General features: G+C 18.0%; 3 protein-coding genes across 3 annotated transcripts; 1 reads left to right on the forward strand and 2 right to left on the reverse strand.

The window, feature by feature from the left end:
- Positions 1-389: 389 nt before the first annotated feature.
- Positions 390-9,527, reverse strand: PGSY75_0630300 (putative DNA polymerase epsilon, catalytic subunit a; the record flags this gene model as incomplete). The annotated part of the gene is made up of 4 exons (XM_018784885.1): positions 390-593; positions 774-6,828; positions 6,975-9,219; positions 9,320-9,527. The coding sequence occupies 4 exons, from the start codon at positions 9,525-9,527 to the stop codon at positions 390-392; spliced, it is 8,712 nt and encodes a 2,903-aa protein (XP_018642939.1).
- A 2,609-nt stretch (positions 9,528-12,136) lies between these two features.
- On the reverse strand, positions 12,137-13,291 carry PGSY75_0630400 (hypothetical protein; the record flags this gene model as incomplete). The annotated part of the gene is made up of 1 exon (XM_018784886.1): positions 12,137-13,291. The coding sequence occupies one exon, from the start codon at positions 13,289-13,291 to the stop codon at positions 12,137-12,139; it is 1,155 nt and encodes a 384-aa protein (XP_018642940.1).
- Positions 13,292-16,178: 2,887 nt separating this feature from the next.
- On the forward strand, positions 16,179-17,708 carry PGSY75_0630500 (microtubule-associated protein ytm1-like protein; the record flags this gene model as incomplete). The annotated part of the gene is made up of 1 exon (XM_018784887.1): positions 16,179-17,708. The coding sequence occupies one exon, from the start codon at positions 16,179-16,181 to the stop codon at positions 17,706-17,708; it is 1,530 nt and encodes a 509-aa protein (XP_018642941.1).
- Between the last annotated feature and the right edge of the window lie 1,839 nt (positions 17,709-19,547).

Here is a 19,547-nt window from a genome sequence, read left to right on the forward strand (position 1 = left end):
TTTATTTTATAAAAAAATGTTTTAAAAATTTTTTTTTTTTTTTTTAAATTATAAAAATTTTTAAAAAAAAAAATTTTTTTTTATAAAATATATTTTATATATATATATTTTTATATATATTTTTTTTTTTTTTTTTTTTTTTTAATTTTTTATATAAAAAAAAAAAAAAAAAAAAAAAAAAAAAAAAAAAAAAAAAAAAAAAATTACACAGTGCACACATACACAAATATATTGTGAGTTATATTTATCTTTCATCTTTAGATTATATGGAAAATGGAACAAATTAAAATTTGTGGATATATACATATATATATATATATATATATATATATATATATATATATATATATGTATTTATTTATACAATGAAATAAAAAAAATAAATTGTTTTATATAAGATGAGTTTTCATGGATGTCAAGACATCTGTTAATAATGGCATGTTTAGCATGCTAGCTAAATTTTCTACAATTTCTAATGTTTGCATCCAATTATTAATTTCTAGACGAGGTGTAAATATTTGACCACATTTACATATGGGTCTTCTGTGAAAAGATTTTATTGCATTACAATTATTACATACCAAATCTTGGGCCTATATAAAATAAGAGAATATACATACATGTATTAATATATATATATAAACAAATGTGGATAAAAAAAAAAAATATATAAATAATTAAAGTATATTATATAAATATGTAATAATAATAATAATAATATTAGTAATATATAATATATATATATATATATATATATATTTTATATTTCTTACATTATATGCGTCGAATGTTTCCTGTAATAAAGATAATATTTTTAATTCAATAAATTCATTATCAAATTTAAAGTTACAATTTTTGCATAACCAAATAAATGATGCTTTTCCACTTATTTCTGCTTCTACTAGACTTGTTACTACATTCATATGATATACAGATGAACAATTATCACAAAAGATATCTTTTAAGATTAATTCATGACATGGGCTCTTCCACAGTGAATTTTTTTTATTATATTCACTATCTCCTACGATTTCATATAGTTCATGTCTTTTTTCATGGAAAGCTTCATTTGAGTTTTCATTTTCTAAATTTAATAATTTATCATTTTGCATTAAGAAGATACAAAATTTCACAATTTCTAATCTCCAATTATTATCTCTTTTAGCTAGATTTCCTAATGTTTGAGGAAATAGAAATGGTGCATAATTAATATTATTTTCATCAATTTCATCATCTTCATATGGCCAATAATTATCTATTAGATATTTTTTATATTTGATTGCTTTTTTAATTTTTTTATATATATTTCCAGGCATAAACCATAAATCTTTTATTTTTTCTTCAATTTTATATGCTAATACATCAACATTTTCATTGATTAAAGAAAATGATTCACAAACTTCTTCAAGATCATCAAATGATTTGTCAAATATATATTTTAATTTAGCTCTTTGTGCTAAATTAATTTTATCTGTTAATTGATCAGTTTTTAATATAACATTATAATAATTTTTTTCACATGTAGATATATCATTTATATCATTTATATCATTTACCTTTTGATGATCTGAATGATTTGAATCTACACCATTTTGTTTATTATTATCATATGAAAGTATAATATCATGTAATGGATTCAATATAATTATATCAAGAACATATCTCAAGAAAGATTCACATATAGGTGGTAAGTATTCAATAATTTTTAGATTTTCATCTGTATTATCTTCATTTGGATCCGAATATTTTTTATATCTTATAAAATTATATTTATCAAATTGACATGCTGCAATATATTCATTTTTAATATAGAAAGGTACATTTGCATATATTGAATCACTATGTGAAAAATATTTTATTAAATTCTTTAATATATTTCTTCCTGATATAATAGAATACTCATTAAATGATATAACAAGATTTCTTAAGTCAGCAAAAATAATATTAGCATTAAATTTCTTTTTCATAATATTTATTAAATTATTTTGATAAATTTCAGAACATTCTAAAACTTTATTATATAATGCAACATCATATAATAAACTAGAATTATTAGAAATCCATGAATAAAACGAAGTAAATATATCTGATATGCTTTCAAATGTTTTATTTGTAATTAGCATAGATAAAGAAGAAATTTTTGAAATTAAATATTCTAACGATTGTCCTAATAATTTAAAGGCAAAATTACTGAATTGAGAAACATGAGCATTTCTTTCAACAATTGAATTAATATCATATTTATTTTGTATGAGATTTTTTTTTTGATTTAATTCGTTTGATGATTGCATTATGATGTTATCATTATTGGACGAAAAATTTACATCCACACTATTATTATTATTGTTGCTATTGATGCTGTTGTTGTTGTTGTTGTTGATGTTGATGTTGTTATTTTTGTTTTTGTTGTTATTGTTAATATTATTGCTATTCATATTATTATTCTCGTCAGCTGTTGAGATATCTTCATCATTCAAGTGTTCCTTTTGATCTATTGAATGGTTTTTATTTATATGATTACTTTTATTATTTAATTTATTCATATGGTTGGTATTATTTTCCAATGTTCTTTTGAGATTTTTTTTATTTTGCATAAAAGTATTATGTTCATTATTATTATGATTATTTTGATGATTATTTATATTTGTATTTGTATTGGCTATAGCATTACTATATTCATTTGTATTTTTGTCTACATTTGAATATTTTGTAAACAAACGCACACTATTGAATATTAAAGATTCATTAAAAAATAGATGAACAATATATCCTCTATATATTCCTTGATTTATTATATCATTATTTTTTTTAGCTAAATCATAATCACAAAAGTTATTAATATTTAAACATGGTATTCCAAGATCATAATTACCAAAATATGATAACCATAATATTCCTTTATATTTTTTTATAAAAGATGCATATAATATATCATATATAAATTTATGTTTTTGATTTTTTTTTTGAACATTGAATAAATTAAATAATGGAATATTTGATATTCTTGAAAAATTTAAATCTTCTTCTACCCTATGATAATTTTCAAAAAATAAATTTAGAGATAAATTAAAAATATGATTTTGATAATTTATTCTTGGAACATTTTGATATTTATTAGTATTATCAAATTTATAAAAATAACATGGGAAATATTTATTGGTAGCCCACCAACCTAATTTTTTTTTATCAATAGTTGATGATACATAAAAGATATATTTTTGTTTTCCTGTTATCATATTAGTACGATATTTATTTAAGTATATATCAAGATATTCTAATACTTTATATACATTTGTATTCTCTTCATAATATATATCAAATTTTCTATAATGATATAAAAATAATAGATCTTTTTCAACTGTATTAATAAAAAATTCTTTATTAAATAAATTTTTTAATAACATATCTTTTTTTATTTTTTCTTTTTCAATATTGTTTAAATATTCCACATTATTATTAACATCAAAAGTATTATGTATATCATTTATATTACTATTTGGTATATTTATTTTTTGTCCATTATGTGTAGAATTTATATTTCTTTCATTTAATGCTATATCATTACAATATTTATCAAGTTGTAAGAATTTTATAAAAGTATCATAAGGATCAAAATTATTATCTTGTTTTTGACCTATACCACTAAACATTATTTTATTTCCAAGTAGATGATCTTGATTATTTTCATCAAATTGATCATATACATTAATAAAAATACGATTACAAATATTATCTATAAGTGTATGAAATATATGTATATAAACAATATGTACATCATCTAAATAATTTGCTGATACATTTTTAGTACTTTTACTATTATTTTCGAATTTACTAAAACAATAAGATTTAAAACATTTATGTTCATCAAAAATATAATTATAATCATTTGAATCAATTTCAATAGAATTTCCATATCTACTTAAGAAATCAAAATATAAAGGTATTTTTGTTTCATATACTGATATAATACTTTCATGATAATTTGCATTTAATGTATTAATAATATATTGATTAAAATATTTTTCTGTCATTATAAATTCATATAAATTAAAAACTTTAATATTTCTTGGAAGAAAACAATTAGCATATGCTTTTGATTTAAATACTGTATTATCATCATTATTTGAACTAATTAATTTTATAGTTATTTTACTATTACTTTTAATATTTAATTGATCATAATTATTAATATATATGTGTCTATATACTTGTATTTTTATTTTATAAAATTTATTCATATTTTTTAATGAAACTAATGCATAATAAATTCCATCATCATCATCATTGTAATAATCATTATTATCAACTTTTTCATTAATACGATAATTTTCATTTAGAAATACTTTCTTATGACTAGATGAATCATCTGAATTTGAATCTGAATCAGAATCAGAATCTGTTTCATGTTTAAAATATTTTAAATATGGTTTTAATAAAGTTTGTTTATCATTGTTTAAATTATTATTTAATTGGTTATTTGAATTTTTTTTATTATTTTTCTTTTTCTTTTTTATCTTTTTATATATATATACAATATCCATTGCATTCTGAATAGTATGTAAATATTTAGAATCTAAATTAGATATTTTCTCATAATTATTTTTTTCATTATTAGCTTCTTCCTCTTCTTGATCTTTAAATGATATGATATTTTTTTTTTTTTTGTTTTTATCTTCAATACGTATTTTTTTAATTTGTGTTCTATTATTTTTCCATATTTTATTATTAATAAGCATCCAATTTTTAAAATTTGAATGAAACAAATTATGTAGGTCTTTATATTTTAAATTGCTGATATTAATTTTCTCATGATCAATAATGATAATATTATTATTATTGTTATTATTTTCTCCGTAATTTTCAAATGAATTTATTTTTTTGTAAGCTACTGATGAGATAAGTTTACTAGTATTTGTTGTAGCACCAGACATAATATTACTATTGTTATTATTTGATTGGTTATTATCATATAAGATTATTAATTTTTGTTTTTTCGATATAAAATTATCTAAGAGATATTGTTTTATTAATTTTCTTTTTTTATTTTTCATCGTTTCCTCTGATTGTGTTAATAAGGTTGATGATGTCGGATCTGTTATAGTATTTTCTCCTTCTATAGGAAAAGGGCTTTTTTTTTCGATAGATTGATTAGATATATGTTGTTTATTTTTTATACTTTCTTTGTTTATAAGATGTAATGGTGTATTGGTTGTTTCATTTGAATCTTTAAAATAATGAATATCACTTTCTAGTTTCATCTCAGTAGTATGTAAAGGTGAAGTTGTGTCTTCTTTTTTTATGTTTTTTTTTACAAAGAAGGACGTAATTTTTTTTTGTTTTCCTTCTGATATATTTATTTGTTTTTTTAACCAATCTGGAACAGATATGGATGTTATTGGATTATTAATATTTTGTTTAATAGCTGGAATAATAACTAATTTAAGAATTTGAACTTCTAATTTTTGTTTATAATAATCCCAATCGATAATATCTCTAACATTAACAGGTACATTTGGAGGAAATTTAGTACCTAACCATTTACTTAAATAATGGATTTGAGTATCAATATTTGTTTTGAATATTTGTATAGGTATAGCTCTAAATGTAATATCTGAACCGATAGGTTTGGATACAACAATAAATTGAGTGGAGACATTATTATCTTCAATATAGCTAGCATTATTTAATAATTCACTTAATCTTTTTGCTGTAGTAATACCAAAACTTTTAGCATTTGGTTGTTCTTTAACAGATTTATTTAAAACTTTTTTAGCTAAAATTAAATCAAATAATTCATCATCATTATCTATATCTATTGCTTTAGTATCTATTAAATTTTTCCATTTATTTGCTGTTAATGATGCATGATAATATGATTCTTCTTTTGTTTTTCCTTTTAAGAAATGATTAAAAATTTCACTTTGGAATCTTTGAATAATTCTTAATTCTCCTCTTCTTTTAATTTCAAAACCTTTAAGTTCACTAATTTTATATTTATTATTAAAAACAACATATCTTTTTTTTAATAAATCATCCGATTTTTCAGATGCAGGTAAAAACATACCATGCCATGGTCCATCTAATTCAAAAAATATTTCATTTTTACTAATACATTCATAATCATTAGTATGTTCATTATATACTAAATATTGATCATTTGTCCATTTCTTATGCATTTCAAAATTTAAAATATTTGTTGGGAATTCAAAATCTACTTTTTTTACATTGCTGTCATTTTTTAATTCTTCTTCACTTTTTGTTTCATAATATTTTTTTTTATTTATTTCTTTTTTATCCAAAATATATACATCATACATTTCTGGGAAATTTTTTGGAAGCATACACCAAATACCATCAGTATCTAATTCCATTGGTATACCAATTTTATTTATTAAATTAAATGCTCCATTAATTATTTGAGAACCTGTATAAGTAACAATAGCACCCATTTGATCAGAATACCATCTACTGCTTCTTCTTTTAACATATCCATAAAAACTATTTAATATACATTTATGTGCTAATTGTAATGAATCATTTAATAATATTTTATCATCTAATTCTTGAATCTTAATATAATCTATTTTTGATTGTTTTAATAATTCCCTTTTTTCATGTTCACATTCTTTCAGTCCTTTTTTATAGACATATCTTCTGTCTCGAAATGTTTTAACAGCATCAACATAAAATGGGTTTTCTCTTTGGCACACTAAACTGGACGCATCCACTTCTTTGGACACTTTGGTTTTCTTAAAAACTTTTTGAGAGCAATCTTTTATGACTTTCATTAATTCATCGTGTTGTTGTTTATCTGTGAGTTCATTCCACCTGCACCAAAAAAAGAAAAAAAAAAAAAAAAAAAAAAAAAAAAATATATATATATATATATATCTATGTATTGTTATATATATATATTGTTATATTTGTACAATGTTATTCATATAATATAATTATTTTATAATTTTTCTAATTACGATTTCTTTTTTGTTGCGTTAATTTCCACCGAGTTTTCATTTTCAGTACTATCAGATTCTTCCTTGTTTTGCATCTTATAAAAACTCTTTTGAGGGAAAAAAAGTCTAGTTTTTAAATCTTGTTTTAGTGACAAGACATGACCATAATCTATAGGAGAAATTTCTAATTTACGTTTCCATATCATTTTTTTTTGACACAAGTGTCTTTGTTTATAATAAGAACAATTAAAACAATGATCTGGTGTGATGATAGCATTAGGTTGCAAACGATGTGATAAAATAATATTAGGATACATTGCAGCAACATCTAAATGATAAATATTAGGACATATATTTATATTTGGATTTTCTATAAAGAAATTTAGTTTACTTTTAATATCTTGTTTAATTTGATCTAAATTTATTATTTGATTTTTATTAATATATTTACTATCATTTATATTTGCATTTTTATTTAAATCTTTTTGAATCCAGAAATCAATAATATGATCAATACTGTTATATAGATATTTATATGTATCTACATCTAAACTAAAAAATTCTTTAAGGTCATCTCTATAAATTCCACATTTTAGACTTTGAACTGTACCACCAACAAATGAATCATCATAAATAAAATATTTTTTTTTATTTTCTGGATCTGTAAAATATTGATTATATATAGGTTTGGATTTATTCGGAAAAAGTATATTTTTTCTATATGCTTCTGCCATTAATAATTGTTCACATAAGGTTCCACTACCTTGTCGTAACACATTATCAGGGTTCATTGGTATAATTGATGATAATGCGAATAAGAAATTATGAATAAATTTATCATATAAATAAAAAGTAGCAACAGCATCAGATACACTGTAAACAGCTAAATGTTGAGGATTATTTTTAGCTATTGGAACCATAAGTTCAGGATCAACTTCTGTTGGGTTATATTTTAATTTAATTTTACATACACTTTTTAAAGTTCTAGAACCATTTGGTAGATATGAATCTCTTTCAACCCATTTATATGCATCAATATTTAAAATAAAATTACATGAGCATTCTTGTTTATTATTCATAATAAAACCTATTTCTCTAGATACACTTAAATTATTAATTTCACATCTTCTATATAAATATGGAATATCAAAAAAGTCTCCATTATATGTAACAAAAATATGTATTTTTAATAATCTGATATGTTCAAGAAATCTTTTTAATAAAAAGTATTCATTTTTTTCATTAAAAATTTTGAATGTACCTGCACCAGAATATTCTTCATTTGGTTTATATAAGAATTCTCTTATATTTTTACTCATAACATTTCTATTAACAATTAAATAACCTTGAGCATTATACATATATGATATTAATATTATTTCATCTTTTTCTTTATCTGGAAATTTTAATTCATCTTTATAACATTCAATATCCCATGCTAATATATTTAATGGTGCTAATACTTTTTTATTTAAAATTTCAAATTGAATTAATTCGGTATAAAGTTCATCTTCTTCTCTTTTTACTTTATACCATAATCCACATCTGATATTTTTATCTATACAAATTCTAGTTAAATATTTTACATCATATTCATATATTTCTACTATTTCATTCATAATTTCTTCTCTACTTAGAATTTGTTTTTTTGTAGTAACAATGATATCATTCATATTCAATATATTATTATTATTATTATTATTGTTATTATTATTACTTGTATTATTATTATTGTTGTTATTAATATCATTATTTTTTGTATTTAATTTCCTTTTTTTATCATCTTCGTCTGTTATATTTGTACTAAATGGTTGTTTTTGCGTGTTTTCTTTTTGATCATCATATTTATTATAAGAATATTCATTTTTATAAGAAAATTCTAATTGACTATAAGACAAGTCTTCATTATTAAAAATATGTTTATCATTATTTGAATTATTATAATTTTTATTTTGTTTTTTATTTCGTTCAATAATTTTGACTAAGAAATCTCTAGCATGCATTAAATTTTCAATAGTATCATATGATAACTTAAAAAATATATTACTTAAATAACTTCTTTTCTTATTTAAATGATCATATAAACTTAAATCCTCTTTTTTTACATAATCAATTTCAACGTTATATTTATCTAGTTCCTTTTTTAAAAATTTTGTTACTTGTTCGTAATTATGTATATTCTTCGTTTTTAAATAAAAGTAGGGTCTATAAAATAGAGTTAATCTCCACGTCTTGTTATTGTCTGACACAAAATACATGTGTACACCTATAAGAAAAATTATATACATATATATATATATATATATATATATATATATTGATATATTTCTTGTATCCTTAAAGACAACGTGTTTTATTTTTATTACCTGTTTTTTTATGTGATTTATTTGAATTTTTTGCTACTACATTCATAGTAGTAGGAACTATATTATAAAGATATCCTTCTTTCTCTCCTTTATTAATCCATGCTTTTATATGAAACTTATTTTCTAATTTTAGCAATCTCTCATATTCATAATCTGGATTAATTTTTGATTCCTTCTCCCATCCTTTTGTCCTTGTTTGAGTAGTCATTTTTTTTTTTTTTTTTTTGTACTTAGAATAAGAGTTTATATTTAAAGAATAGCACACATATATATATATATATATTAATATGTATGTATAATAAATGCACTATTTATTTAGAAAAGAAAAGTTCATTTTGAAGAGGTATGAAAATTAATCTAAAATAAAACAATATTATAAGGAAATAAATAAACGAACATATAATTAAATATATATATATATATATATATATATATATATATATAATAATGGTCAGATAAAAATATGTATTAATATAATACCAAAGTAATGTTGTATATAATAGGCTTATATATAAAATTTTCAAAAAAAAAAAAGAAAAAAAAGTGAATTCTATTAATATTTTATATGTAATCAATATATATGAATAATATTATTATTTTACATAAATAAAAAGATCTAATAGTTTTATGAACATATTTTAAAATAAACTAAACATAATATTATATGTCTACAAACTTTAAAAATATGAAATTATAATTTTAATAATATTATGTTTATTATGTTATATATTTTTAATTTCATTGAAAGAAAAAAAAGAAATAATTAAAATATATTTTATATATGAATCTATTTTTTTTTATTTCATATATATATATATATATATATATATATATATATATATTTTAAAAAGACAAGATTACATATATGTGTATAAATATATAAAGATATAAGAAACATATAATTTTATTAATATATATATATATATTATTATAATAATAAAAGTAATATTTAATAGGTAAATAAAATGAATGTATAAAATTTTGATTATACTTTATATATTAATTTTTTTTTTTTTTTTTTTTTTTTTTAAGCTCGTATAATTTAATATTAATATATATATATTTAAAAATTATTTAGTGTTTTACTTTAAAATATATATTATAATTATTATTTAAAATAAATAAATTTAAAAAAAAAATGAATAATTACATAAAATATTTGTGTGATTAACACATAATATAAATGATGAGATTAAAAATAAATCTTACATAATATTCATATATATTATATATATATATATTCATGAAATTTTAAGAATGGATAAATATTTGAAATTCAAAATTTATTTTTAGTCTCATTTTTTTTTTTTTTTTTTTTTATATAAAACAAGAAAATATTTAATAATAAAAATAAAGAAATTATATAATAATAAATGAAATAAAATAAAATATTAATATACTCAATAGTTACTATGATTGTGTATTCAACTTATATGTGTATTTCTAGATACATAATAATATTTTGACCTCTAGAAATATTGAAAAAAATAAAATAAATATATATAATATATATATAATATAACATTTTTAATACTAATAAAAGGTAGTTTTATGTTATAATATTATTTTATAACATTTTAGTAATTTAAAAAAAAAAAATAAATAAACAGAAGAATCAATAAAAAAAAAAAAAAAAAAAAAACCTAAAAAAGAAAAATTTATTAAATAATAATGTTATATTTAAAAAAAATGAATTATTTTTTTCTTCTTTCTTTTTTCTTGAAAATTATTTAAATATTATATGTAAAAATATAAGTATAAATACTTACACATTCATAAATAATATAAAATATGAGTAAGTTCATAATATGAATTATAATAATCCTTAGTATTAATTGTTAATATATAAATGTTAATTTATTTGGTCATTTATTTATAATCTTTATATGTGTTCATTTTATTATAGATTTATATGGTATAAATATGTATGGGTGATGAGAACCCACATATGTGTATATATTTTTTAAAAATAATTGTTCAGAGGTTGTTAAGATATATAATTGTAATACCATAACTTTTTTTTTCCTTTCTTTGTTCTTATTCCTATATGTTCAAATTTAAATATATATATATATATATGTATGAATAAGTTATAATATGTGTCTGGTATATATTAAAAAAAATACTACGAAACGTTCTTCTTTTAAATAAAAATAGAATCATAAAATTATAAACTCATAAACATCAATTTGTGAAAGGTTCAATCTAAGGAATAATAGATAAATGAAAAAAAAAAATATATTAAACTGATCATATATCATGATTACATTTGGAACAAGGAGTTATACAAAGATAAAAAGTAACATAAAAATTAATATTGAAATAATGTTTTAAGATAATATAATTACCAAATATTAATTTAATTTTTTTTTTTTTTTTATTATTAAATTTATGAGTATGAATTTTAAAATATGAAATAAATTGCACAAACAAATAAAATAAAAATAAAAAAAAACAAATATTTTTACAGAAAAAAAAAAAATTATCCAAATATATTAAGCGAATATAAAAAAAAAGTAAAAAAAAGGTAATCTAATATTGTAATAATTTTATAATATTAACACAAAAAAAATAAAATAATAAAATAATAAAATAAGATTATATAAAAGGAAAAGGAAACAGAATAATGTTCCCTTTTTTCAAATAATGTGTGTAAAAAATTATATGAGAAAAAAATTAAATATAAAAGAACATTATGTCTTTTTATATATTAAACGGTTGCAATTTTATTAAAAGCATTATTAACAAATTAAGGTATAAATAGTATTCTAGAAAATAAAATATATTGAACACATATAATTTATTATGATGTATATATTATAGTTGTGCTAGTTTATTTTTTGGGGGATTTATAGTAAAAGTGGGTGTATCTTGGATATAGAACTTTTTAACATATATAATAAGAATATATAGTAATAATGAAATAAATAAAATTTCGAATACATAGAGAGTATATTTATTTGTAAAATTGATTGAATTAAAATCAAATAAATAGTTAAAATCCATAGTTGGGAATATATAATGTCCATAGTTTTTTCTTAAATTTTCTGCCATAGTAGGTACTTTTTGTTCATTAGAATGATTTAATATATTATATTGATTAGTATTATTATTGTTATTTATAGGAGTTGCTGATTTTAAGTTATACATATTATTATTATTATTACTATTATCATTACCAATTTTAATATTTTCATTTTGTGAATCGTTTTTTTTTTTTTCTCCTTTTTCTAAAAAAAGATGTTCTTGTTTATCATATGGTTTTCTTTTCATTTTATGTAATTTTTGCATAATATCTTCATAGTAGCTTAAAATATTTAAACATTGATCTTTTAAATGATAAAAATTCGTTTTTAAGCATTTATGTACTTTTGAAAATTTTGAATAGTCATTACAATAATTAAGGATATCATCAATACAAGAATATAATAATGAGTTACTCAAAGATTTTTTACAACTTTCTGATAATTTATTTTTTTTTAATGTAATACACGTTAATACATCTTTATCACAATTATTATTTTTAATATCATTTTCACATCCTTTTATTGGTTGAATTTTATTTAAATGATTAGTTATTGTTTGATTTATATCAGCATCATATATATTTATCAAATCAAGAAAATTATTGAAGTCATTATTATTAGTTGTTAAGGTTTCATTTGTTAAATTCAAGGGATATATAGAAAAACTGGATGGTAGAATTTGTGATAACATACTTGTTAGTAAAAATATATCATCTACCATAACATCATTATTTCTCTTTTTTCGTTTATTTGATTTATTATTCTCATTGAATGTCAAATGATTTCCCATATATGGAATGTCTGCTTTGAAAACATTATCAAAAAGTTCATCACCAATTAAAGATACATCTACAATGGTGCTGATCATTAATATAGGATGTAACGAAAAAAATATTCCATAAACAATAAATGAAAAAAGAAACCTTTTCACTGTTCTTTTATTCATTTCAAGATTTTTATTTTAAATAAACATTTATAAAAAAAAGTTAAGGTGAAGGAAGTAAAAAAATAGCACACACACAAAAATATACATACACATACACACACGCAAGGGTGTTTATAAATACATATATATATATATATATATATATTATATTTATATTTATTTATTTATATGTAAACGAATTTTTTTTTTCATTTAAACATGTTTAATATGTATTTTTATATGTATTTTTTTTTTAACAGACATAATATATTAATTTATTAAATGGTCTCTTAAGAATTTATAATGTAATATATATATATATATTAAGAAATACAAATATTTGACTAAATAAAAAGACAAACTACTTTTAGTTCTAATAAATAGGTTGATATATTCTTTCATTTAAATTGAGTATACATTTAATTATTGCAACATATTATATAAAACAAATATTGTGGATTTTTATGCATAAATGTGTATGAAATGTAAAAGGAGATATACATAATAAATACATATATATATTTACTTGTTAATAAAAAAAAAAAAATTAAAAAAAAAAAATAATTTGCTGATAATTAGCTAGTTAATTATACTTAATAAAAAAAAAAAAAAAAAAAAAAAATTTAAATAAAATACACATATATAAATACATACACATATAATATTATGTATATATATATATATATATATATATATATATATATATATAATGTGATAAAATCAAATAGGATAATAAAAATAAATCTTATATTTTTCTTCTTTTTTTATTGTAAGAGAAAAGTAAATAATGCTATAAATTTATAAAAGAAAAAAATATTCCAATATATATATATATATATATATATATATTTTCATTATGCAAAAAATGGACAAGGAATACTTTATTTTATATTAAATTATTTAACATGCTATATATAATATATTTTGGTAACACAAACAAAAAAAAAATATAAATGTGAATATCAATAAAAATACACTTCAGCATATAATATATTTTTTACATTTTCTTTTCAATTAAAAGATTTCTTTTTTTTATTCATTCATGTTTTTATACTTACAGTTAAAAACAAGTATATGAGAATTATTACTATTTTGCATGAATATAATATAAAAATAAAAAAAATAAGCAAAAAATATATACATACACTTAAAAATATAATATATATATATATATATATATATGTATGTATGTTTTAAAATGATTATTAAACCATTTAAATGCCTTTTATAATTTACATACGAATAAAAAAATTATACCATTTTTTTTTTTTTTTTCCTTCTTTTTTTTATTCTTATATATAAAAAATAAAATAATAGCATTTAAAGTGAAAAAATACCATAAATGTTCTTGAACCATAAAAAATTTATTTGTATAAATTTATTTGAAGTGCTCAATTTCTTTTCCTTCATTTTTCTATTAACAAAATATTTATTGTATGCATGTTGTAATTTGTTTATATTTAAAATGTGAAACATTTAGACTGTATTTTTAATCGAAAAACTTTTTCATAATACATATGATATATATATATATATATATATTATAAATTTAAATGGGTGAAAAAATTTATATTTCCGAAATGAACTTTATCAATAAATTTGTTTCATTTTTATGAAGAAGTATCTACTATATAATTGTTTCCTATACGAGCAACATAAATATATGCATTATATATATATATATATATATATATCATATGGTATTTATCATTCTTCTTTTTCGTATAATAATTTAAAGTATGCTAAAGTTTATTTTTACATATAAACGAATACTATTAATTCGTTGTCAGAATTCACAAATTTATATTATCGTATTTTATGAAAAAAAAAAAAAAAAAAAAAATACGTATAACATAGGTGTATCGAAATAAAACATAACTCTTTATTTTTATAATATTAAAAATATTTATAACATGGTCTTCTCAGTTTTATATACATATAAATATTGTTGGAAAATTAAGATATGAATTTTTAAAGGAGTATATATGGAAAATATAATGACTTTTATATAATATAATATTTTAAGTAAATAAAAAAAATTTATAAATGAAAGATAAACATTATTTTGTTCTTTATAAATAAGAAAAATATATAGTTCATTTGTAGATTCATTTAAAAATTTATATAGATGTTAGTGAATAATTTCTCTGTTTTTTAATATATATATTTTTATATCTTTAAAATTTGTAAAAAAAATAGAAAATAAATTTTTTTTTTTTTTTTTTGTAATTTTAATTTTTTAATATTTCTATAATTATATAAAGAATAATATATTAAAATATAAACTTTTATATATTACTATTATATATATATATATATAACTATTTTTTTGGTGTTTTCAAAAAGGTTAAATATTACTATAATTAAAGAGAAAATAAAAAATAAAAATATATATATATATAATATTTATACATTCTTGTTGTTGCTTTACCATATGTCGTGATTTTAATATTATGATATAAAAGAATAAATTATATATTTAAAAACATATATGTGGAATTATTAAAAAGAGAATAAAGAAAATAATAATAAACACAACGTTGTTTATTTTTTAATGTTTTTAAAAATTAATTTTATGTACTAAGAAAATTAATTAATTAAGAATTATAAATATATAAATTTACAACATTTTGAAGAAATATCATAAAAAGGATTATATACATATAAATATATACAATATTTATATATTACAACATTTTGAAGAAATATCATAAAAAGGATTATATACATATAAATATATACAATATTTATATATTATATGTTTTATATTTAAGTATATAATCCATTTTGCTTTTTTTTTTTTTTTTATTAGATAAAAACTCATATGTAACACAAATTATATTATATATATAGTTCCTTCATTTTGTTAATATAGGAAAAAAAAAAAAAAAAAAAAAAGAATTTCAGAATGAATCAAAAAAATAAGGGAAAGAAAAAAAAAAATTCTGTATCTAATAAAATGAAGAATGATATTTCTTCTTCAGATGAAGAAATGGTTGAAGAAATTGATATTGACAATGAGGATGATGATTATGATTACGATTATGATAATAATAATAATGATAATGATGATGAATCCTTTGAGGATGAGGATTTTATAGATGATGACGAAAATAATTTTGAAGATGAGGATGATGATGTTGATAATAATCTAAGTGATAATTGTGAGAAAGAAATTCAGATATGTTTTTTTACAAATATAGAGAATGAAAAATATAAAATCGATAGTAGTACTTATACAGTTCCTGTTACATTTAAAAGAATAGATTTATCAAGAATGATAAAGAAATTATTAGATATTGAGGATAATGTGTCCTTTGAATTTTTAATAAATAAAAAGATATTAAGAACAACTATAGAAGAATTTTTACGTGATAATAATATACTATCAGAAAATGTTATAGAAATTGAATATAGTATACCTTTAAGAAAAAGGGAAAGTAAGAATATTGATACAATTTGTGAATGGATATTTGAATTAATTACGATTGGTAATAAACTATATTGTAGTACTTTTGATGGTACCATTTTATATTATGATATGTTAAATTTTAAAAAAATATATGAAAAGAAAGTAATAGATAGTATGCCAATATATTCATATAATATATATAAAAGTAAGAAATTACATAATGAATTAATATATAACGAATCAGTTGTTGGATTATCCAATGGAAGTATAAAAGTATTTTTGAATGAAGAAAAAGAAAAAGAAATAATAACACGAAATGAATTATATTTAGGTAATCATATAGATATTATTAAATGTATTTCATTTAATAAAGATTATTCTACATTATTAAGTGCTGGAAATGATAATAAAATTAATATATTTGATAATAATTATATTATAAATGAATTATTAAATGATTTAACAAATGAATCTAATACTAATAAACGAAAAAAAAAATCTGTTGTTTTTCCAAAAAAATGTATACATAATGATTCTGATATGATAACATCATTAAAATTTTTTGATAATATAAAATTTGTATGTACTGGACTCGATAAAAATATAAAAATCTATGATTTAACATCATCATATGTATCTTGTTCTTATTCATATAATAAATCTATTATATGTAGTGATATATTGAATAAAGATTTGTTTATTACTGCTGATGAACATTCTATGATTAAATTATTTGATGTTAGGAGTACTAATGAGAAACCTGTTTTGTCATTAAATGAAAATAAATATCATATGCATGATAAAATAATAACTAGTCTTAAAACAAACAAAAATGAAATATATTTCTTGTCATCATCACACGATGGTTTTACTAATATATATGATATTAGATTAAATAATTTACCTGTGTATACATTTCAAAGTGATGAAAAATCAAAAATCCTTTCATCAACCTGGTATTATAATGATGACAACAATTGTGTAGTGAATGCAGAAGAGCATAATTTAATTCTCCACATTTTTTAGTAAATATGAATATGGAAAATAAAGGAGACAACAAACACAGCAACATATATGAAGAATTAAGTTGTATATTATACATATATTTATTATATTGTTTTGTTTGTTTTTATATAACGAAAAAAATGAAATATATACATATCTATATATATATATATATATATATATATATGTTGTACATATATTATTTATAAAAAGAATAATTTTGGAAATTTATAATTATTAATTTTTAATTTTATTTAATTATCCATTTTGTAATTATATTATACACATTTGTTAGATATAAATAGTTGTAAAAAAAAAAATATAAAAAAGCTTACATTTTATTTTATAAAATAAAATTATATGTCTTTAATTATTCTATATTGAAAACAAATGAAAACTTTTCTTTCTTTTTTACGTTTAATAAACTTTATGTGATATATGAACAAAGGTTAAAATATAAGAGTTATATATATTTTGTTATATATACAATTTTTTTAGTATCATCTATTTATATATTTTAATGAAAAGGTTAATGTAACACATTATTATAATTCAATGTTATTAATTTATATATTTATATATATAGGGATTAATAATTAAAAAAATTAATGCATATAATTTTGTTCATATCCAACAAAAGTTCTATTTAAAACATCATTCTAGAAAATGTTATATAAGAGGGATTTCATTAACATATCCTTTTTATAAATAAAATAAACAATATTGCACAATATGGAATGACTAACATATTCACTATATATATATATATATATATATATGTAATGGTAAATATTTTTAAAAAAATTATATGAACAAAGAGTAATTTACGATAGCCTCTAAAATGTTTTTATTTATTTATTATTTTATGGATATTTTTTCTTTTTTCTTTTTTCTTTTTTTTTTTAAATTTTTAAAAATGTCATTTTATTTTTCTTGTGAATACTGTCTTTGTCAATTTATATTGTATAAAAGTAATGTATATAAAAATGGATACAATAAAAATTTTTTATAAATATAAAATATAATAGAATTTATTTCCTTTTTTTTTTTTTTTTTTTTTTTAATGATCAAATGTTTAATGTTGATACATTTAGTATGTTAAATAAAGTTGATATAATATTAACATTATAAAATCATACACATATAAAAGGATGTATAATATTTTATAAATAAATAAATATATATTTATGCTTTTTTTTTTTTTTTTTTTTAAGGTAAATACTATAAGCATATACAATTATACATATACATATATTATATATATATATATATATATATATATATTTATCCAAATTATAATTTCATATTTCATAATTATATGATTTATATATATTTTTTTAATTTAATAAGTATTCGTAATAACAATTAAAGCCTTATTTTTAGACTTTAATGGAATATATGAAAAACTGAATATTTTCATTTATAATATAATATTATTAATTTATTATGAATCGTCAACGTAAGTATAAAAAAAATAGTATAATTATCAAATATCATGCACACACGAATAATTAAGATTCAAAAAGGGGGGGAAAAAAAAAAAAAAATATACATATATATATTATATATATATATATAATATATATATTTTTCCATATTATATATATATATATATATATATTTATATATATATAATAAATATATGTATAATATAATAAATAAAAAAAAAAAAAAAAAAATAGATATAATATTATGAAGTATTTCAAATTTTGAAAGAAAAAAATTCCTCTTCAAAAAAAAAAAAAAAAAAAAAAAAAAAATGTACAAATAATAGTTACATATAAAGGAATATATAAATATATATAATTATATATTTATATATATAATATATATATATAATGCTTGTTGGTTATTTTTTTA

This window comes from Plasmodium gaboni, chromosome 6, assembly GCF_001602025.1.
Source record: "Plasmodium gaboni strain SY75 chromosome 6, whole genome shotgun sequence".
NCBI classification, from domain to species: Eukaryota; Apicomplexa; class Aconoidasida; order Haemosporida; family Plasmodiidae; genus Plasmodium; species Plasmodium gaboni.